Source organism: Neltuma alba, unplaced genomic scaffold (genome assembly GCF_004799145.2).
Source record: "Neltuma alba isolate B1F8T4 unplaced genomic scaffold, ASM479914v2 tig00011783_pilon, whole genome shotgun sequence".
Taxonomy (NCBI): Eukaryota; Viridiplantae; Streptophyta; class Magnoliopsida; order Fabales; family Fabaceae; genus Neltuma; species Neltuma alba.
Window position 1 is genome coordinate 94,169 of NW_021636406.1, and position 22,790 is coordinate 116,958.

Consider the following 22,790-nt stretch of genomic DNA (forward strand, 5'->3'; position numbering starts at 1 on the left):
TTCGAAATGCAACCCTCTTTTCTCAATGAGCTCTTTAATTGGAGGATCAGGGGAGGTGGCACGGGCTTTCTTCCTGGGGGCCATTGGATTGTTACCTGCTAAGAGGACACAAACAAAGCACACCACACACAAACTAAGCACAAAAACAAAGAAAAAGAAGAAAACTAACCTAAAAAAAAAAAAAAATAAAGAAAAACTATCCCCCAAACTTAAATCAAGGAGCTAGACCACAATCTCACCATTAATCCCTTTCTCAACCTGAATTATAAACTACCTCCAATTCAAAACAAGTTTACAAAGATTCTTCTATATCTAGTGATTTCAAAATCAGATAACCATCAGTAGCTAACAATTGAAACTAATTTCACTAGATCAGAATAACATTTCCAAATCAGCTACAAGTGAAATAGAACAACATAACTTGGGTAACCGGTGTTATTGAAAATTTAGACAAGCAAATCATTTTCTCAAATCAGGTCCAAGTTATGATCACTCAATTTCACATGTATCACATTTTCATCAATATGTTAACAGATAGTTGGGCAATAAGCAATTATCACCTAACCACAATGTAACTTCAGGTAATCAAAATACTACCATCTAGAGTTCAAAAATTCATCTAACCACAAAGCTCAACCCTAACACTACCCATCTCCATCTAAACTAGACTAGAAGAAATTAAAATAAACAAAGGAGTAAGAAAGAGTACCTATTCGGTCGACTAAAGGAGAGGAAAGAGGAAGGCCAACGGTGAGGGGAGAAATGAGGGCGACGGCGGTAGAGACACTGACTGGCGGTGGAGGACGGAGAAGCTCGGCGACCGGCGACCGGCGACGCGAGCCTGATGGGCGACGGAAGGCGGCGAGGCGACGGAGAGGGAGAGAAAATTCTGGGCTGGGAAGAAAGAGTATTTCGAATATGATAGGGGAAGAGGGAACCGACCGGGTATCTCTAATAGAAGGGGGGGCTTGAAATTGGGAATGGGAGTGAAAAGACCAAAGGGTTAGGTTTTTAAAATTAAATCAATGAACTTACCCTAAAAACCGGTCAGATACATCTGGGTAAAGTGGGTATTGAGACAAATGAGCAAGGCTAAAACGGGGAACACAAATCTGGAAATGCGAGAAGGCGCCGCGGCGATTATGACAGGAGCCGCGGCGCCTTCACAGAATGGTTGAATCTGGGCAAAGCGGGAGCCGCGGCGGATGAATCAGGGAGCCGCGGCGGTTTTTACCGAGACAAACATTCACCTAGGACTAAGGCGCCGCGGCGGATTTACTCAGGGGCCGCGGCGCCTAATACAGAACAGGCACTCAGAAGAAGACTAGGCGCCGCGGCTTATCTTCAAACACGCCGCGGCGCCTCACACAGAGAAAGCATACAAAGAAAGAAAAAATAACAAACACAAACCGGACCTACCACAATCAAGCACCCTACACATAATAAAACAAGACTAAACACAAGCATAAGCATAAAAACAAACACAAGACAAACAACCACATAAAAGCAAAACCCACAAGTCTCAATTTAACACAAATCTAAACCAATCAAAGTCAATGCCACTGCTAGAGATTGAAGTTAGGTGCACTTCCCTGGTTGCGCTAATTAGAAATCAACCACTCCTGCTGAGCTCCAAAGTTTGAGGAATAAACCAAGAGGCCTACAAAAACAAAGATCAAACATAAATCTACTAAAACACAACTGAAATAAAAGAAACACATCAAAGGCAAGTTTAGAGCTTGGGTTGCCTCCCAAGTAGCGCTTGGTTTATAGTCTTCAGCCTGACTCTTCAGCTTTGTTATGATTGTTCAGCAAAGTAGATCGTGGAAACTTGACGATCCACCTTTCCACCCCAATAATGCTTCAAACGTTGGCCATTTGCATGAAATCTTTCACCTTTTTCATTTTCCAGCTCCACTGCACCATGGTTAGCAGCTTGTACCACAGTGAATGGCCCTGACCAACGTGATTTGAGTTTGCCCGGAAATAGTCTCAATTTGGAATTATGAAGTAACACCTTTTGCCCCGCTTCAAAGACTTTGGGATAATTTTCTGATCATGATACTTCTTGGTCCGTTCCTTATAGAGCCTTGCACTTTCATAGGCATTAAAGCGAAATTCCTCTAACTCATTCAGTTGTAGGAGCCTTTTTGCACCAGCAGCTTGAAAGTCAAAGTTGAGCTTTTTTATGGCCCAATAAGCTCCATGTTCCAATTCTACAGGCAAATGACATGCTTTTCCAAACACCAACCGATAGGGAGACATCCCAATCGGAGTTTTATATGCTGTCCTGTAGGCCCAAAGAGCATCATCCAGTTTTAATGACCAATCTTTTCTTGTTGCACCTACTACCTTCTCAAGAATGCTTTTGATCTCTCGGTTGGATATTTCTGCTTGGCCATTTGACTGAGGATGATAAGCCAAAGTTACCCTGTGCTTTACACCATATTTCTTCATCAGAGCTTGAAATTGATGATTGCAAAAGTGAGAACCACCATCACTAATAATAGCCCGAGGTGCTCCAAATCTCGTGAAGATGTTTTTCTTTAAGAATTTGATCACCGTTTTAGCATCACTGGATACACATGCAGTAGCTTCAACCCATTTCGAGACATAATCCACAGCAACCAGAATGTACTCTTGATTTAGAGACTTTGGAAACGGGCCCATGAAGTCAATTCCCCATACATCAAAGAGTTCAACTTCCAGAATATTATTCAGAGGCATTTCATTCCTTCTTGATATGTTTCCCACTCGTTGACATCGATCACATCGAATCACAAAGGCATATGCATCTTTGAATAGTGAAGGCCAATAAAAACCACTTTGAAGGACTTTTGCAGCCGTTTTCTCTCCTCTAAAATGTCCACCATAAGCTGAAGAGTGGCAACACTCTAGAATATCTTGCTGCTCAACCTCCGGAACACATCTTCTTATCATCTGATCGGCACATCTTTTGAACAAATAAGGTTCTTCCCAGAAGTACAACTTTGCATCGTGAAGAAATTTTCTCTTTTGATGAGAGTTAAGGTCTAGTGGCAGAGTTCCACAAACCAGATAATTAACCAGATCTGCATACCATGGAGTAGTTGAGTTATCCACAAAGAACAAGCATTCATCAGGAAAAGCTGCATTGATCTCTTGACAATGATCATGTTGAGCTTCACTACTTAATCGAGATAGATGATCGGCCACTTGGTTCTCAGTGCCTTTCCTATCAACAATTTCCAAATCAAATTCTTGAAGCAAAAGGACCCATCGAATTAGGCGTGCCTTGGAATCTTTCTTGGTAAACAGATACTTTAGGGCAGAGTGGTCCGTATAGATAGTCACTTTGGTGCCCACAATATAAGACCGGAATTTCTCACAAGCAAACACCACTGCAAGCAATTCTTTCTCAGTAGTAGTGTAGTTAAGTTGGGCATCATCCAACGTTTTACTAGCATAGTAGATGGGATGGAAGACCTTATCTACTTTTTGTCCTAGAACTGCTCCAACGGCAAAATCACTAGCATCTGCCATAATGATGAAGGGTAGCTCCCAATTAGGTGCCACTAAAATGGGTGCTGAGGTGAGCTTCTTCTTTAATTCCTCAAAAGAGTTCATACAAGTGTCATCAAACTTGAACTCCCTATCTTTCTCCAACAAATTGCACAAGGCTTAGTGATTTTAGAAAAATCTTTAATGAACCGACGGTAGAATCCCGCATGACCCAAGAAACTTCTAATACCCTTAACACTTGTTGGTGGAGGCAATTGCTCAATAACAGATATCTTTGCCTTGTCAACTTCTAGGCCTTGTTTGGATACTCGATGACCAAGGACAATGCCCTCTTGCACCATGAAGTGACATTTTTCCCAATTCAGAACCAAATTAGTTTCTTCACATCTTTGCAAAACAGCCGCCAAATTATCTAAACAACAATCAAAAGAATCTCCAAAAACAGAGAAGTCATCCATGAACACTTCAATTGTTTTCTCAATCATGTCAGCAAAGATGGCCATCATGCATCTTTGAAATGTTGCTGGAGCATTGCAAAGACCAAATGGCATTCTTTTGAAAGCAAATGTGCCATATGGACAAGTAAAGGTTGTTTTCTCTTGATCTTCTGGGGCTATTACAATTTGGTTGTATCCTGAATACCCATCCAAGAAACAAAAGAATTCTTGCCCAGCAAGTTTATCCAACATCTGATCAATAAATGGCAGCGGGAAATGGTCTTTTCTGGTTGCTGTATTTAACTTTCGATAATCCATGCAAATTCTCCACCCAGTCACAGTACGAGTTGGAACTAGCTCATTTTGGGTGTTAGCCACTACAGTTATACCGCCTTTTTTAGGGACGCATTGAACTGGGCTCACCCATGAACTATCAGAAATAGGGTAGACTATTCCAGCAGAAAGCCATTTAAGGATCTCTTTCTTGACTACCTCTTTCATAACCGGGTTTAATCTCCTTTGATGCTCAATAGAAGGTTTGTGACCATCCTCTAATAAAATCTTGTGCATACAAATAGAAGGGCTGATCCCTTTGATGTCAGCTATGGACCACCCAATAGCTTTCTTGTGGTGTCTCAAGACCCTTAACAGTTTCTCTTCTTGCAACGTGGACAACTTAGAAGAAACAATCACAGGTAAAGTGGTAGAATTACCCAAGTAGGCATACTTGAGATGTGATGGTAAAGTCTTCAACTCCAACACCGGCGGTTCATCCACAGAAGGCTTTAGAGGAGAGCTCAAAGCACTAGTCACATCTAGAGGCTCAAAAGTCTTAGCTTTTCGATACGGAAACGCTTCAATACTCATCATTTCTGCATAAGCTTCAACCTTGCCATCAATACTACTTGTTTCTCCAATCAACACTGCTTCTAATGGGTCTTTGGTCAAAGAGTTAATCAGCTCCTCTTGCACCGTGGAATCAATCACATCAATACAATTACAGTGAGCAGAATCATCTGGAAACTTCAAGGCTTGATTCATGTTGAATATCACCTTCTCATCATTTACTCGCATGGTGATCTCACCCTTTTCTACGTCAATGAGGGTTCTTGCAGTAGCTAAAAATGGTCGTCCCAAAATAATGGGGATATTCCAATCTACCTCACAGTCTAACACAATGAAATCAGCTGGGAATATGAATTTGTCTACCTTCACCAAGACATCTTCTACAATCCCTTTTGGATATGAGATACTTCTGTCAGCAAAGAGCAATGTAACTGTTGTTGGCCTTGCATCACCCAAGTTTAATCGATTGAATACAGCTAGAGGCATCAAGTTAACACTTGCTCCCAAATCACATAGGGCTTTTCCATTGAAGTGTTTGCCTATGTTACAAGGAATATAAAAGCTGCCTGGATCTCTCAGTTTGGGTGGGAGTTTTCGCTGCAAGATAGCACTACAATCTTCAGTCAGAGCCACCGTTTCAAATTCACCAAATCTCTTCTTTTTGGAGAGAACATCCTTAAGAAACTTAGCATACTTAGGCATCTGCTCTAATGCTTCAGCAAACGGGATGTTGATGTGTAATTGCTTAAACATGTCCACAAATTTCTTGAACTGGACATCTTCATCTTTCTTCTTGAACCTTTGAGGAAATGGAAGCGGCGGCATCTGTGTAGCAAGAGGGGGAGTTGTCTTCCTCTTTTTATCATCAACTGTTTCACCCTCTACGTTCTTTCCTCGAACCACATCAGTGAGATTTTCTTCTGTTTGTTTCCTTTTCTTGGTTTCTTCCTCTTCTACTATACCACCTTCTTCTGCAAGCTCATTTGTATCAAGATCAGTCGCCTTACTGTTAATGGTGTCCTTGCCGGTCTGACTAGGCCTCTGAATGTCAGGTAACTGCTTTCCACTTCTCAAATTGATCGCTTTGCACTCTTCATTACCATCCCTTTTTGGATTGGGAATGGTATCACTTGGTAAGCTGCTTCTTGTGAGTACATTCATTTGTGAAGCCAGTTGACCCATTTGCACCTCAAGATTCTTGATGGCAGTTTCATGGAGAGAAAATGTTGCCTTGTTTTCAGCCCTTGCAGATTCTTGATTGGCCAATAATTGAGCAAACATCTTCTCAATTTTGGAATCTTCCTTTTGAGGATGCTGCTGTTGCAATTGATTTTGCTGTGGTTGACCATGAAAACCAGGAGGCCCCATTTGTTTAGCACCGGATGGTAATATTTGTGGGGGATTCAGACTTGGCCCATTTCGCCAAGAGAAATTTGGATGATTTCTCAAATTTGGGTTGTAAGTTTGAGAATAAGGGTTCCCTTGTGGTCTTCTTTGTGCATTATTCATATAATTGACTGTCTCCAAGGTGTATGGGCATTGATCAGAATGGTGTTCCTCATTACAATGGTCACAAGTGTATCCCGGAGCCTGAAGTGCATGAACTCCTGCAGCATTTCCTTTCTTAATCTGCAATTCCAGATTGTCAAATCTTTTAGATATTGCTTCAAGTTGCGATGCAATGTCCCTTGATGATGAAGAACTAGGCTCCTTATGTCTCCCAGAACTTTGCCTTCTTTTGTTATATTGTTGCATAGTGCTAGATGCCACCTCTTCATACAGTTCATATAGCTCATTTACCTTCATCTTTCCGATTCCTCCGTTTGAAGCGGTATTCAGCATTGTCACTGTCTGATCATTCAATCCATTCCAGAAAGCTTCCATTAGAACATATTTCTTCTGCTCATGATTTGGACAATTTCTCCACATATCCTTAAATCTTTCCCAAGCCTCATAAAATAGCTCATCCGGATGCTGCTCGAAAGAGAGCAACTCACCCCTTAATGTAGCACGTTTGCCCCTTGGAATAAATCTGGCCTTGAACTTAGATACAAGCTCATCCCAAGTCTTAATGGAGTGTTCAGGTAAAGAATTCAACCATGTTTTCGCCTTGTGAGATAATGACATGGGAAACAATCTCAATCTCAGTGCATCTTTAGTAACCCCAGTTTGTTTGAAGTTCTCACAAACCTCTATGAACTTGGTCAAATGCTCATTCGGATCATCCTTAAAATTTCCTTCAAAAGTACCCATCATCCCCAGTAGTTGAATCATAACAGGCTTGATTTCAAAATTCCTGGCTTGAATGTCTGGTAACCGGATACTTGAGTGAAAAGTCTGCCCTTCTTTATCCAAATAGTCATCCAGGGTGTACACATCGTTCTCATCTTCCTCCGCCATGTTTTCTTCTGATTCTGATTCAGGTGGTGGTGGCGGCGGCGGCGGAAGTAACTGAGGTTGTTGTTGAATCTCCGGTGTGTTTTCAGTTTCTCCCGACCTGGATACTTCTTCAGTAACTTCTTCCACAATAACTTCCAGTCTTCCTTGCATGCGTCAGGGGTTACCTGCACATTCAAATCAAAAACAAAAGTATCAAACTTATCAAGAGAAATGAATAAAATAAACTACTGCTACTACCTATAATTACTACAAATGCTAAATGGAACTTAAGCGTAACCAAGCACACAATAAGGACAATCAACCTCAAAAACTCTAGCCATTAGTCCCCGGCAACGGCGCCAAAAACTTGTTCACCAAATAACTTGACCGCAAGTGGACGGGTCGCAAGTAATATAAAAAATATCGTTCCCTCAGAGACTAAGGCTAGATGAGTTGAAAAATCATATTGTGTATTTGATTAGGTTAAGTGGAATAATTGTTGTAAAAGAGTTTGTGAAATGAAAGTTAAGAAAACAATGGTTTAAAGCAGTATAAAATCGAATCGACCTTGAAACAATTAATAGACTAGGGTTATTCTTCACTAAAGTACTTCATGAAACTGGATTAATTACTTCTCAAATAGTGTTTCACAATAAATTCAGTTAGCCTGGGTTTATAGAATTGATTAAGCTTTCTCAAGTCAAAACCAAATGTTGCAAACACAATCAAAACACAGCAATCTCTTGCATTTGTTTGAAAGTTGCTCTTTAAAAACCAAAACCCATTTAGTCTATGCTAGGTCAACAGATACATCTCTGATCAATCAACAAACCATCTATTCACTCACATAAATTTCTGGACTAGCATGTTTTTACCAAAGTTCATGAATTAGTTTAACTTTCTCAAGTTAAACTAATCAATCAATCAATCCAAATGATGGCCAGACAAAAGGAAGCATTAAGCTCAAAGTAAAAACAACTGAATATTATCATTAACACTAAAGAGATAGTAAAACCCAAATCTCAATCCATACAATAGATCAAAATAACCCTAGAAAAACGGATTTAGCTATACATGGCAAGTAAAGAACTACAACTATAGGAATATCTAGTAGTCATAGTAGAAACAAGAAGGGAAGAAGAAGGAAACCCAGAAAATTTAAGATACAAGCTTTGAATCTCTTCTAGCTTCAAGCCCAAAAGTTCCAAGCCTTCAAAACTCCAAACCCTAGCAGAGCCAGCCTCCATTGCTCCAAAAGTCGAACTCCCTCTGAAAAAACCCTTCTCTCCCTCTAAAGCCCTAATTTTTTAAGTTAGGAAGTAAAACGCACAGCTGCAAGGGGCCAGGCGCCGCGGCGGATTGCTTCAGGCGCCGCGGCGCCTATTACAGAATGGATTGTCAATCAGGGGCCGCGGCGCACGTGATAATAGGCCGCGGCGGATTTCACCGAACGGGTTGCTTCCTGATATAGCTAGGGCGCCGCGGCGGCTGCATCAGGGCGCTGCGGCGGATTTCACAGAGGCTCAGCTTTCCCTCTCTGTGTGATCCGCCGCGGCGGATTCTTCCATAGGCCGCGGCGGATGCTTCTTTTCAGCTCCTCCTCCATTCTTTACTCTCCTCAGGCTTTGTTTCCTGCAAAATTGACTTATAAACCCAATAAAAGAATGTTAAATCAGCTTAATTAAGTAGGAATTTTGAGAGGTTATCAACAACTTGACAAATCAAAGTTGGAATCTTTATTGCAAGAGGTGTCTATATTTAATACCTAAAAATGTCTTAAACAGATAGATGGTAAAACAGTACTATGCTCGAGGGTGTTATAGCTTAACTGATACCAAATACCTTCCTCAAAGCCTTGTCAAGTACGAGATCGTGAGTTCCAAATTCATTAGGCCAGATCTAATGACCAATTTTTTTTTTTGGGAAATACAAGGCCATGATCATATATACTGCAGAAACACAGAACTAGAATTTTTTTTTTCTCAGGCCAAAAGAAAAGGGCAGAACGAATTAGAATGTGAAAATTTCCTACACCCAAGTGGCTCCACTGACAATTTCCTTAATATATTTAAATTAGTTAAGTATATCTTATACTACCTATCGTCTTTAACATAAAAGCTAGTTGACTAATTTGAATAGATTAAGAAGATTAGTTGAGTTAGTTATTTTTAATAAATAAGTGTTATCTTACCTAAAATACTATTACTAATTGTGTTATTAATTAGAACTACTATTTGATAACTTTTAACATGTACAATTATTACAAGAACTATCTTAGTAAAATTTGGATAAATATAAGACATAAAGTAAATTGGGATTTTATATTTAGGACTAAATTGAATGCCAAATTAAATTAACTTTTATATTAAGAAACATAGGTGATATTGAGAATCGGATGTAGTATTATATATAGAGTTATGGAATGCAACAAGAAAGCAAATATGATCAACCATTGTGCAGATATAGTATGGCTAGAGCAGCTCATCGTGTTAAGGAGTCGCAGGTTGTGTTAATACCAGAAGTACCTTCGTGGTACAGAGAAGGTTTTCTGCTGGACAAACCATATGCTGAAGGCAATCACTAGTACTCCTCATCTAGTTAATTTGTTTTGACTTTTTCTTTCAAGCTTTGCTTGCCACTCGTAAACCCCAAAAAAAAAAAAAGAAGAAGTGAATTTGGCTCCAATAGCCTCCTCTTTGTTTTTTTTTCTCTTTCCAATTATTACTCGGGTTGTTAATTTTGTTCTTTTGTTTCATTTCTAAACTTTAATTTACATTGCTTTGAGTCAGGAGAGAAGAGAAGTGGGATATTGGAGGACTAATTAGAAGCATATAGCCTCATTTTATGAAGGGAGGAGGGCATATACCATCTTTGATTAATTTGACTGTAGATAATAACAAAATTCAATTTATTCATGTTGTAAAGCAATCTTACACAAATAGAAGTAATACCTAATTAACTAATGTCCAGCATCAAAGTGTCCTACACCAGCAATAAGGGATTGAGAGCCTTCAAGTGCTTCACTTGGGGGAGAAGGTACCCCGTGTCCTTTACCTCGGGGGCTTGGCCCGGCCTTCTTGATATCCCTCAGATCCAACCTCTCCAAGAAATTACCCTCATAATTATGTTGCAGTAGTGATGAACTTGTGATGAAAGGCCTGGCTTCTGACATGGATCCTGCAGAAACCAAGAGAAGAACCAACATGAAGCACTTCAACTTACTGATCTCATCACCCATATTCATTTTGATCTCACTGCTGTGAATGTAATTAATATGTCTAGCAGAGTAGTGGAGAATATGATGATAAAAGCTGTTTGAGGATGACTATTTATACGTGTGTGGGTGGGGGTCCTTTGATTTGGTGATCCTAATGATCTAAGAGGTCATTGATTTAATTCCTAAAGCATATATTTTCGAATCCCTTCTTCGTTAAATAATGAGCACATATTTGGATATTATTTATCCAATCTGATTCTTGGACTTTGGACTTACTTTTTTAATTTGCTGCTGTTGGAACAATAGCATAAGTGATGCTGATATTCCAAAGGGTAGATGATAAATCTTGACGGTCCAGGTTTTATGGATAAATTGGTTTAAATATTCTAATTTTTTTTCATACTAAGAAATGCAAATTAAAAATAGTATTTTAACTAAATGTTTAATAGAAAATCTTACAAAAGGCGAAATACTTTAAGAAACCAAGATACGTAAAATCTGAACCAGTTATATTTGCCCTGGTGTCCAAAAATGCTGCGGAAAAACAGTTTCTTTCTGCTTTTGTAAAGCAACAGCACTGTTCCTCAGTTCTGACAAGCCGTCCAAACCCCTGGTTTCCAAACAAAGACCATGTGCTGTACATATTATTTTCTATTCTCTTGTAAGGAAATATCCCGCACTTAAAGAAGAATTTTAATTTATCTTCAAATGGAAATACCTTTTGCCTTATTGATTTCTAGTTGACGTATATTTTCAAATTTTATATCTTTATTATTTATATATTTTAAAACATTTTTCAAGATGAAACGGATAAATATTTTTTTGGCCAGGTACAAGTATCATCATATGGAAAAGTAATTTTGTTTAAGACACTATCGAATACTAAATGTAAGTACCTCTTCCGATTGAAATTTAAATTTTTGTTCGCCAAATTGTGAAGGATTACTATTTCTGGCTAGATCCAACCCGTACAACGGATAAATTTATTAACAGCATAGTTGCCATAAATTTTTTTTGCTAAGCATAAGTATTTTCTTATTGAAGATAATCCTATTTGAGGAATTGTTAAGCACTAAATATAAGCATGATCAACCTCATATGCGATGTCATTGCTGTGAGCCCATTTCCAAAAAAATTATTAGTAAGTGACAATCCGTGGGCCTGAGGCCCTTTTGGGTCCTATAACAGCCCAGGTTAAAAATTCCCTAGTGTAATCCTTCTCTAATGTTTGTATTTAATATTTACAATTTATTTTGTTTATTACATTTGATTAGTTACGAATGAGGGTTCCTTCTAGCTAAAGAAGTTAGTTTCAAACAACTTGATAAATCGAAGTTTGAATCCTTATTATAAAAAGTGCCTATATTTAATAGCTGAAAGTGTCTTCAACAGATAAATGATCAAACAAGACCCTGTTTGGGAGGGTTTTATAGCTTTACCAATACCAAATACCTTACTCAAAGCCTTGAGAAGTACCAGATTGTGAGTTCCAACTTCACAACATCATTTGTCATCATTAGGCCTGATCTAATGACCGTATTTTTTTTTTTGGGGAATACAATATACTGCAGAAAAACAGAACTAAATTTTTTTTTTGGGGCAAGAAAAAACAGAACGAATTAGGATGTGAAAATTTCCTACGCCCAAGTGGCTCCACTGGCAATTTTGAAGCTTATGAATTGCTACCTGAGGTCCTAATTATAAGAGCTAGTTAACTAATTTGAGAAAATTAAAGAAAGAAGTTAAATTAGTTATTAATAATAAATAGGTGTTGTCTTTCCTACAATGTCCTTGCTAATGAAATGTGTTAATTAGAATTATCATTACTAGAAGGACTACTTTGGAAAAAAAAAGTGTAAATATGAGAGACAAAATAGATTGGGATCTTATATTTAGAACCAAAATAAAAGTTAAATAAGATCTTATATTAAGGACTAGAGGTAGTACTGTAGACAGTTCTATAGGGATACCGTCATTATTGAAAGCACATGGAATATAAGGTACAGCATATATCACATTAGAGTCAAATCAAAACAAAACAGAACAATTGCAGAGAGCACAACTTGCAAGCATCGTAGAGAAGAAAGGCGACGCAATTAAGACGATCCACCCCAAAAAGAAAATGAGCTTGAAGGATGGAACGAGACGAGGCCTTATTATTCTCAGTTCATCCAACCAAATCCACCGACAGTACTGAACACAAACAATCACATAGAGGGAGAAAGCGATGACAACGACGGCGGCTCCTAACGGCTCATGCCACCATGAACCGCCGGAGCAACCGTCTTGACACCCATAGTCTGCATTTCCACATTTCCTTGCCATCCTGTTTATATATATATATATATATATATAAATATAATGTCATATGCAGCTATTTAATTATGAGAAAGAAGGCACAGAAAGAGAGAGATGGATGAGAGCTAATCATTTACCAGCGGACATGTCGAATCCGCGAGCTTTGAGCTCACGATACTCTTGGCAGAGGGCCATGTGGGGGCAGAAGAAACTGGCTAAACAATCACCAGCTTGGTTGCCTCTTATATTATACTCATTCCTCAGCTTGGTTCGGTAAATGCAGGCAAAGCATGACACAAAATATGAGAAGCCCCCTAGTATGCAGAATATCGTTCCTTGCGCGCAACAACCTGCCACCATATATGTATACATACACACATACACATAAATATTTATATGTATAACACAACAATTAACTAACCCCTCCAAATCACTTGAACCAGCTTCCACGATGAGCATCTTAAATTCACCAGATCTCATTTGAATAGTCTATATATAAAATTTTTAATTAATTATTTTTAAATAAAAAATTATCTTTTAAAAAAATGATAGTTAAGAGATTATCTCTATTTTAGATTCTATAAATATTAAAATAATTATTTTGAGCAAATAAAAATCGAAAAGAAATCAAATCCAGATCATCCAAATGAGATATAGACTATCTAGATCTGATAAGTTTAGGATGCTCTCAACTGGTTCCCAAATTTCTGCGTAGTTATCACCTCACAATTAAGCCTTAGCTTATTGGAATTCCCAATTAATTATAACACTTTTGAGAGTTTTGCCAAAGTTTCGGTTCTTGGGATTATCAGCAATATGACTGCTTAGCTTTGCTCGAAACTCCAAAAGCAAAAGACGGGAAATCAATAAAAGAGGAGAGGCAAAGTAAAGACTAACTGGTTGTTCCTCTATCTACGATCTCTGCTATCCTTCCGAAAGTGACACATGGACACCACATCGTGAGGCAACCTACTCATAATAAACAGCAACCAACAACAATATGAGAACGTAGGTATTATTTGGTTTGCACGAAGAAATATGTTTCGGGTTGTGTGTGTGTGTGTGTGTATGGGTTATAAGACGGGGATGAAGAAGAAGATTAATTGAACTTACAAGTGCCGCAATCGGAGCAGCAGCCACAGAGGCCGGAGGACCACCGCGAATCGCCGCCTGACATCTTTGGACAGAAACGACCTGGTGGATTTCGCAGCAAGAGAAGTTCACTGATTTCAAGAGAATATGATGGTGAAAACTTGGTTGAAATATTGCTCTGTGAAGAAACAACCAAAAGACGCTACTACTAATTAGATTTTGAAAGCATCTTCTTGTTTTGCCACTAGCGTTGGACTGTTCTCCCACACGTTCCGAATTTATCATGAACAGCATAAAGCACCAAACAAAGAAATTTTGATTCCTCCCTGATAAAACACGTTGTAATAATTATTAAATTGATTCTATTTTTTTTTTATTGTCACACAAAATCCTATTTGAGTCATGGTCGGATACTAAACATGAATAAAGATTTAAATCTTTATTGGTCACTCTGTAATAGGCCAACTCTTCTCACTAGGCAACCCAATCTCATATTATGATTGAATATTCTCTTTGTTAATATGTAAAAAAATTGAGTAAATTAAAATACCAGAGGCATTGATCCTCTTCCTCTTCGACTTTACTGTGTTCATGGACAGAATATTTAACCAGTAAAGTTATTTGAGGGACGTATATTTAAGATGAGACTTGGATTATTGACATACGTATATAGCTTCCTTTGCAAGAAAGACGGAAAAGACTGTGATTTATATATGGAGTTTGATATTTGTGTAACTCTGGTATTTTCTTCTCACTTGTTTGGATCGAATAATATTGACATGTACGTGTTACCCACCAGCACAATAAGGCGTCAGATAAACCAAAAGATGATGGAGATAATTTTCCGACATGCATGGATAGAAACCAAATCATAGTTTCAGAAGTGCTTTTACGGATTACGAAGTAAATATGTGGAAGAGTTTATCTCGTTTTACGGAAAAGTGCTTCTGAAACTTAGGTTTTGGTTTTGCCAAACAACCCCTTAGAAGAAGTGCAAGCTGGCCCGCACTAATTAATTAATTTGTGGGTCATGTGTTAAACCAATCGAAAGCAGGCAATATCCACTAGTTACAGTGTCCGATGACATCACATGCTTACATCACACTTCCAAGGTATTTACGACGTGGTTAATTAATGGATTTTTCAGTAAGACTATTAAATTTAAAACTCATTAATTCTATCTTAAAATTTAATGATTTTTCAACTTTATTTCTTTGTAACATACATATTTTTGAAAAAAAAATATCCGTCTACATAATAATAAATAAAAAATAAGATTAAATATTCACATTAAAAATTTAATAGTGTAACTCATAAATAAATAGGACTGAAAAAGCTTTAATTATTCTCTCCAACTTAAAAGTTAGAAATAGGATTAGATAAGTAACTAGCACGGAATTCCGTGTAAATAGCTGAATAGCAACAACTAACAATAAAATACTGTAAGCTATTTATATATCCTTCATTGAATTCTCAAACGTTCTTGTTTTCTTTATATAAAGTATAAACTAAAGTAACAGAAATTATAATCCATCAAGCTAATTAAATAAACCAAAGTAAACACACTTATCACATATACAGATGAAATCCACTAATAAGGAAAAAAGACATTGCTTTTCTTATATAGGGGGGAAGATGAATTCTGCATGGTCTTTTTCTTTGAACGCTCTTGATTTGATTTTTAGACCTTATACCAAATAATTATGATGAGATTTAGACCTTGCACTAAAATATGTCTGGTATTACTTTTAGAATAATTTAAAGCAGAATTAACCTTATATACTGTTCATGGACCTTCGACATATATTCATGATCAATTCGAAGATAAATTGAACCTAGGATTTCATGCAATTTAGTCACTATATCAACTCAACGCCAAGAAGTTACAATTTGTGCGTAAGAAATTATAATAGAAGTGCTTGGAAAGTTTTAAAATAATCACTTTTATGTTTTATGAGATGAAACTTTTTTCCATACATTTTACTTTGTATGACATAAAAGTACTTTTTTTTAACCTAATATCTAAGCAGCTGGTCAAAAAGAAGAAGAAAACCTAATGTCTAAACAAGCAATTAGTAATTCCTAGAAGATGCCTCAAAGTGATTAAAAGCTTAATAGAATGATAACCATAATATAGCTTATATTAATAGTAGCACTTGCACCCTATTAATTATAACTACCATATTCATACATAAAACATCACAGATTTTCCATACAAATACGTGAACCACATACTTCAAGACAATAATTCATGACACATACCCCCACCACAAGTCTTATATATATTCACATAACATACAACAAAACACCAAAAGGGCTTACAAAATATACTATGGCAATATTGAAGTTTACTTATTTCTCCAAATTAAAACATGTTTGCTGAGAGATCTCATATCGTAATCAAGAGGAGGAGCTCAGTCACTAGCGAGTCATGCCACCTTGCACCTCCGGAGCCGTCACCGCCACAGCACCGGGAGTCTGCAGCTCCACATTTCCTTGCCATCCTTCAACAAACAAGAACATTAATTTCCCCGTAATTAATTAAAAGTGTTGATTATACCTGAGGAAAATTAAAGTAAATTTATGCGACAAAATGTCTTGTTAGATTAATTTACCGGCAGACATGTCGAATCCACGACCTTTGAGCTCACGATACTCTTGGCAAAGCGCCATGTGAGGGCAGAAGCTACTCACAATTCACTGCCTTCGATCCTATAGAGCTTCCTCAACTTTGTTCGATAAATGCAAGAATAGATTGACACAAAATGTGTAAAAGCACCCAGGATGTAGAATAGTGCTCCTTGTAGAATACAATCTTCCAACACACATATATATAAAAGGAAAAAGAGTTAACCATTAATTCAACTGTTAAATGTGGGGAACGACGACTGGGATGATCAAGGTTGAGATAAAATCATTTGATAAATGAAACATTTTAGAGTAATTATTATTAGTATTATTAAATTACGCGCACACACACAACGAGACATTGAACATGAATAAAACAAATGTGTGACACAGGCCTACTTGTTGCTCCTCTATCTACAACCTCTGCAATTCTTCCGAAGGTGATGCATGGACACCATAAAGTCATGCAACCTATTCATTTTTGGGGAAAAAGGAAAGGATTAGTCACCTTGCACACATATATATAGAGAGAAGGGGGGGGGGAGGGGAGAGAAAGAGTTCTGTTTGATACGAGAGAGAATTTTCTCCAAGTGTAGGAAGATCCACGTCAACAAGAGAAAGATAGGGAAAAAATTTTTTGGTGAGCCTTACGTGCATGGGGCTAACAAACCTCTCTATCTTTCTCCACCTGACGATAATCCTGGCCTATTTGGTACATTATGATATTAATGTCAAAGTAAAAAATGTAACTTTTTTATATAGTTCTATTCAACACTGGTATGCATAATAGCATAAATGTTAATCTTTGGTGCAGTATTGATGCATACATCACAGATCCACAGTGAGGAGGAGAAGGAGGAGATCAAAATAAAGAAGAAGAAGAAGAAGATGATGATAACTTACAAGTTTCACAGTCTGAGAAGCATCCGCATAAGCCAGTGGACCATGAAGCTGGCTGAGCTTTTGTGAATTGATGATGACGAGTTTAAATTAAAGGAGGATGTGAATTGATGACGAGTTTAAATTCAAGGAGGATGTGAACTGATGTTTGTTTTTGTACCAGGAGAAGTAACGAAGAAAACTTGGTTCACTACAAAAAAAATTGACTTTGTGTCGCCGCTGAAAGTATAAAAGTCACCGTTGAAGAGTCGTTGCCATAGCAGCCGTGGCTGAAAACTTTCAGCGGTGACTTTTAGAAGTTTAAGCGGCGACATTTGTCCCGGCTGAAAGACACTTTCGGCGGCGACATTCTTGCCACCGCTCAAAGAATTTTCAGCAGCGATAATTTGTCAACCCCAAAACAATTTTCAGCAGCGACAATTTGTCGTCGCCAAAAAGGATGTTCAATGGCAACTTTTTTGTCGCTGCTGAAAGTGATGCCTAAGAAGAATTAACTTTACCAACGCCACATCATCACCACCGGTTGCCACATCATCATCGCCGGCGCCACGTCATCACTAGCCACCTCCACCATATCATCAACCAGGTGCCACATCATCACTAGCCATCTCCACGTCATTGCCACATCACTCTTCCCCTGCCACGTGATCGTTCAAATATTTTTACTTTAAATATGTCTTCTTCAAGGTTCGAACTCGTGGTCACCTCCTTTTGTGTCCAATCTTCTTGCCGCTGAGTCAAATTGAATTTGTTTATTAATATTATAAAATAAAAAATATATTATTATATTACACTTTCAGCGGCGACATTATAAAGTCGCCACTGAAAGTCAAACCTTCAGCGGCGACCATAGAATGTCACCGCTGAAAGGGAACCTAATGATTATATCACCTTCCGCTCAAAGGTATACTTTCAGCGGTGACATTCTATGTTCGCCGCTGAAACTCAGATCTTCAGCGGCGACATCAAAAGTCACGGCTGAAAGTTTCCTTTCAGAGGCGACAAAAAAAGTCGCTAACTAAAAGTTCCCTTTCAGTAGCAACTTTCAGCGGTGACTTTTTTTGTCGCTGCTGAAAGTCGTTGCCTAAAGTCTTTTTATTTTTTTATTTTATGTAGTGGTTCAACTTCCCTTAAATAGGACTACAAGAGGTGAAATGTCACTTAAGGATTCTCTGTACAAGGTATTCATGATATTTCATGACCTCACGAAAGCAAAGTGGATTGAATAGCAAGGCGCACAATCCTCTTCTAAATTTTGTAACAATGACCAAAGTTTTCACTTGTATTTTCAAAATTATTATCATTATTATTTCTTTAAGTCACTTCTATGGTCCTATTTATGGGACAGAAAGAGAAGAAAATTTATTATTCTATTTATAAGGCAGGGAGAGAAAATTTTCATATGAATATATAACTTTACCCTTCATTTATTATTGTGCTAACTTTGTTTTCATGAGGTATATTGTATATTAAATAAAGATAAAGTTAGAAAATTGTTGGATTTTAAATGAAAATTAATAAAGTTTGAATTTTATTAATCTGTGTGAAATATGTTGGATGTGATTCATAAGATTGGAGGAGGATTATAGTGCTTTCTAAAGTCTTCAATTGTAATATTCTAATCCTTCACAAAACACTTTATATTTTCTATATTTTTCTATGTGTCATTAATATATTTTGCACGTCTTCGATGTCATTTTCCCCAAATAAGACGAAAGAAAGGAAGGCAAAATTAAGTGGAGTTGACTAAGCAAAAAAAGGATATTATTACCACACACAGGAGTTGAGAGACATTGTCTTCTCCATTAAATTACATATTTAATGGAAATATGCTCGCTTAGAATAGTCTACCTCTATTGTACAAATCTTCTGCAGTTACTAGAATATTGTGCTTTTAAATGTGAAACTTGAGAAGTCCATAATATGTAGAGTTTATTCTGTGGATCTATATTTTACAAAAAAAATAAAATAAAATAAGCTATAATTATTTGTGTTTTATAAGTAATTAATTTTTTTAATAAATTTTATGTTATGTATATTTATACATACATTACTCGTTAAATTGCCAGAAACCAAAAAAGAAAGCTATTAAAACTTTGAGAAAATTAATCTTTTAGTCTTTATACTTTTAACTTAATTATGATTCAGTTCCTTAAGTTTGATTCATTATAACTCAGTCTCTGAAATTTTAAATTTGTAATGACTCGGTTAAATCGGGTGAGTACTTGAAAACTCATCCGTGTGGCAGAATTGAAGCTGAAATGGCATCTTAATAAGCCACACATGAGATTCTTAACTGGAAAACAGGGGAGGAGCATGAGGAATGAAAAGAGAGTGAGGCACGTTGAAGAAGAGGTCGTCTTCTTCCCTTGAACCAGAGCACGCCGACACTTGTCTGAAATTCATCACTGTTGTCTTCACTGCGCTGCAGGCCGAGCTATCATAGTTCTTCTTCTAACTTGAGTATGATAAAGTTAACAACAAAATCTATCCATATAATAATCTTTAGATGGAGGTGCCAAACTTTAGCGTTCATGGAACCAGTCAGCCACATCCTGTGCTCATTTAAGGATATAATTGGAAGAAGTGCAAGCTGGCCCACACTGATTAATTAATTTGTGGGTCATGTGTTAAACCAATCGAAAACAGGCAACATCCACTAGTTACAGTGTCCGATGACATCACATGCTTCCATCACCCCTCCAAGGTATTTACGACGTGGTTAATTAATGGATTTTTCAGTATGACTATTAAATTTAAAACTCATTAATTCTATCTTAAAATTTAATGATTTTTCAACTTTATTTCTTTTTAACATATATGTTTTTGAAAAAAAAAATATCCGTCTACATAATAATAAATAAAAAATAAGATTAAATATTCATTTTAAAAATTTAATAGTGTAACTCATAAATAAATAGGACTGAAAAAGCTTTATTCTCTCCAACTTAAAAGTTAGAAATAGGATTAGATAAGTAGCTAGCACGGAATTCAGTGTAAATAGCTGAATAGCAACAACTAACAATAAAATACTGTAAGCTATTTATATATCCTTCATTGAATTCTCAAACGTTCTTGCTTTCTGTATATAAAGTATAAATTAAAGTAACAGAAATTATAATCCATCAAGCTAATTAAATAAACCAAAGTAAACACACTTATCACATATACAGATGAAATCCACTAAGAAGGAAAAAAGACATTGCTTTTCTTATGTAGTGGGAAAGATTAATTCTTGAACGTGAAGCTCAGTGAAGCATCTCGCTCCACTACTAGCTGCATGGTCTTTTTCTTTGAACGCACTTGATTTGATTTTTAGACCTTATACCAAATAATTATGATGAGATTTAGACCTTGCACTAAAATATGTCTGGTATTACTTTTAGAATAATTTAAAACAGAATTAACCTTATATACTGTTCATGGACCTTCGACATATATTCATGATAAATTCGAAGATAAATTTAACCTAGGGTTTCACGCAATTTGTTCAGTATATCAACTCAACGCCAAGAAGTTACAATTTGTGCGTAAGAAATTATAATAAAAGGGCTTGGAAAGTTTTAAAATAATCACTTTTATGTTATGTGAGATGAAACTTTTTTTCATACATTTTACTTTGTATGACATAAAAGTACTTTTTTTAACCTAATATCTAAACAAGCAATTAGTAATTCCTAGAAGATGCCTCAACGTGATTAAACGCTTAATAGAAGTAATAACCATAATATAGCTTAGATTAATATTAGCACTTGCAGACTATTAATTATAACTACCATATTCATATATAAAACAACAAAGATTTTCCATACATATACATGAACCACATACTTCATCAAGACAATAATTCATGACACATAACACTGCTAAAAGTCTCATATATATTCACATAACAAACAACAAAACACCAAGAAGACTTACAAAATAAACTAGGGCAATATTGAAGTCTACTTATTTCTCCAAATTAAAACATGTTTGCTGAGAGATCTCATATCATAACCTCATATCATAACCAAGAGAAGGAGCTCAGTCACCAGCGAGTCATGCCACCTTGCACCACTAGAGCCATCACCGCCACAGCACCGGGAGTCTGCATCTCCACATTTCCTTGCCATCCTTCAACAAACAAGAACATTAATTTCCCCGTAATTAATTAAAAGTGTTGATTATTTATACCTGAAGAAAATTAAAGTAAATTTATGCGACAAAATGTCTTGTTAGATTAATTTACCAGCAGACATGTCGATTCCACGAGCTTTGAGCTCACGATACTCTTGGCAAAGCGCCATGTGAGGGCAGAAGCTACTCACAATTCAATCACAAGTTTCACTGCCTTCGATCCTAGAGAGCTTCCTCAACTTTGTTCGATAAATGCATGAATAGATTGACACAAAATATGTAAAACCACCCAGGATGTACAATAGTGCTCCTTGTAGAATACTGATAACCTCTCAAAATTCTTACTTATTCAGCTTTTTTTTAGCACCCTTTTTATATGTTTTGGAAGTCAATTTTCCAGGAAAAAGCTCAGAGCGAGTAAGGAAGAGAGACCAGGAGCATAGAAGCTGAAAAGGGACAAACCACCACGGCACATGGAGACAAATGCCACGACAGCTTTAACAAAGAGGAAGGAATGCAATTCTGTGTGAGGCGCTGCGGATCCTGACCATATCCGCCGCAGCGTCCAAGCTGTTCCAAAGAAGGCCCTGTTCGGTGTGATTCACTGCGACCTACGCTCACATGCCCCGCAATGCCAAGGCTGCTCCCGAGAAATCCATTCTGTGTAATCCTCTGCGGCAGATGACCCTATTCGTCGTAGCATCTGACCCCTCACAGTTGTGTGTTTTGAGCTGTAACTTAAAAATTAGGGCTTATACTTTAGGGGACTTGGTTTTTTTGGACACATTTCGACTTTGGGGTGATTTTGGATGCTTGCTTTGTTAGAGTTTGGAGTTTTGGAGGCTTGGGATCTTTGGACTCAAAGTTAGAAGAGATTCGAAGCTTTTTTCTCGATTTTTCTAGGTTTTCTTCTTCTTCCCTTCTTGTTTGTGTAATGACTACTAGCTATTCATATAGTTGTAGCTTTTTACTAAAAATGTATAGCTAAATCAGTTTTTTTAGGGTTATTTTGATCTATTGTATGAATTGAGACTTGGTTTAACTATCTCTTTAGTGTTAATGATAATGTTCAATTATTTTTACCTTGAGCTTAATGCTTCCTTATGTCTGGCCATCATTTGGATTGATTGTTTGATTAGTTTAAACTTGAGAAAGTTAAATTAATCTATGAACTTTGGTAAAAACATGCTAGTCTGGAAATTTAACTGAGTAAATAGACAGTTTGTTGATAGAACAGAGATGTATCTATTAACCTAACATAGACTAAAATGGGTTTTGGTTGTCAAAGTGCAACCTTTTCAAACAAATGCAAGAGATTGCTATGTTTTATTGTGATTGCAAAAATTTCGTTTTGACTTGAGAAAGCTTAATCA

The 22,790-nt window shown here is 37.0% G+C and overlaps 1 protein-coding gene and 2 pseudogenes across 1 annotated transcript; all 3 read right to left on the minus strand.

The window, feature by feature from the left end:
* Positions 1-1,612: 1,612 nt before the first annotated feature.
* On the minus strand, positions 1,613-7,334 carry LOC114717966 (uncharacterized; annotated as a pseudogene).
* A 5,264-nt stretch (positions 7,335-12,598) lies between these two features.
* On the minus strand, positions 12,599-13,861 carry LOC114717925 (protein PLANT CADMIUM RESISTANCE 3-like). Its single transcript, XM_028903154.1, has 4 exons — positions 13,792-13,861; positions 13,576-13,647; positions 12,816-13,028; positions 12,599-12,706 (listed from the first exon to the last, which is right to left on the minus strand). The coding sequence occupies exons 1-4, from the start codon at positions 13,853-13,855 to the stop codon at positions 12,627-12,629; spliced, it is 429 nt and encodes a 142-aa protein (XP_028758987.1). The 5' UTR covers positions 13,856-13,861; the 3' UTR covers positions 12,599-12,626.
* Positions 13,862-16,191: 2,330 nt separating this feature from the next.
* LOC114717967 (protein PLANT CADMIUM RESISTANCE 2-like) lies at positions 16,192-17,917 on the minus strand (annotated as a pseudogene).
* Between the last annotated feature and the right edge of the window lie 4,873 nt (positions 17,918-22,790).

Excerpts from the sequence above, each read along its gene's own strand:
- LOC114717925 (XM_028903154.1), bottom strand. The coding sequence starts at position 13,855 with ATGTCAGGCGGCGATTCGCGGTGGTCCTCCGGCCTCTGTGGCTGCTGC. Across the intron at positions 13,648-13,791 it reads CTGCTCCGATTGCGGCACTT|GTTGCCTCACGATGTGGTGT; the intron begins GTAAGTTCAATT and ends TATTATGAGTAG. Across the intron at positions 13,029-13,575 it reads CGTAGATAGAGGAACAACCA|GTTGTTGCGCGCAAGGAACG; the intron begins GTTAGTCTTTAC and ends ATATGGTGGCAG.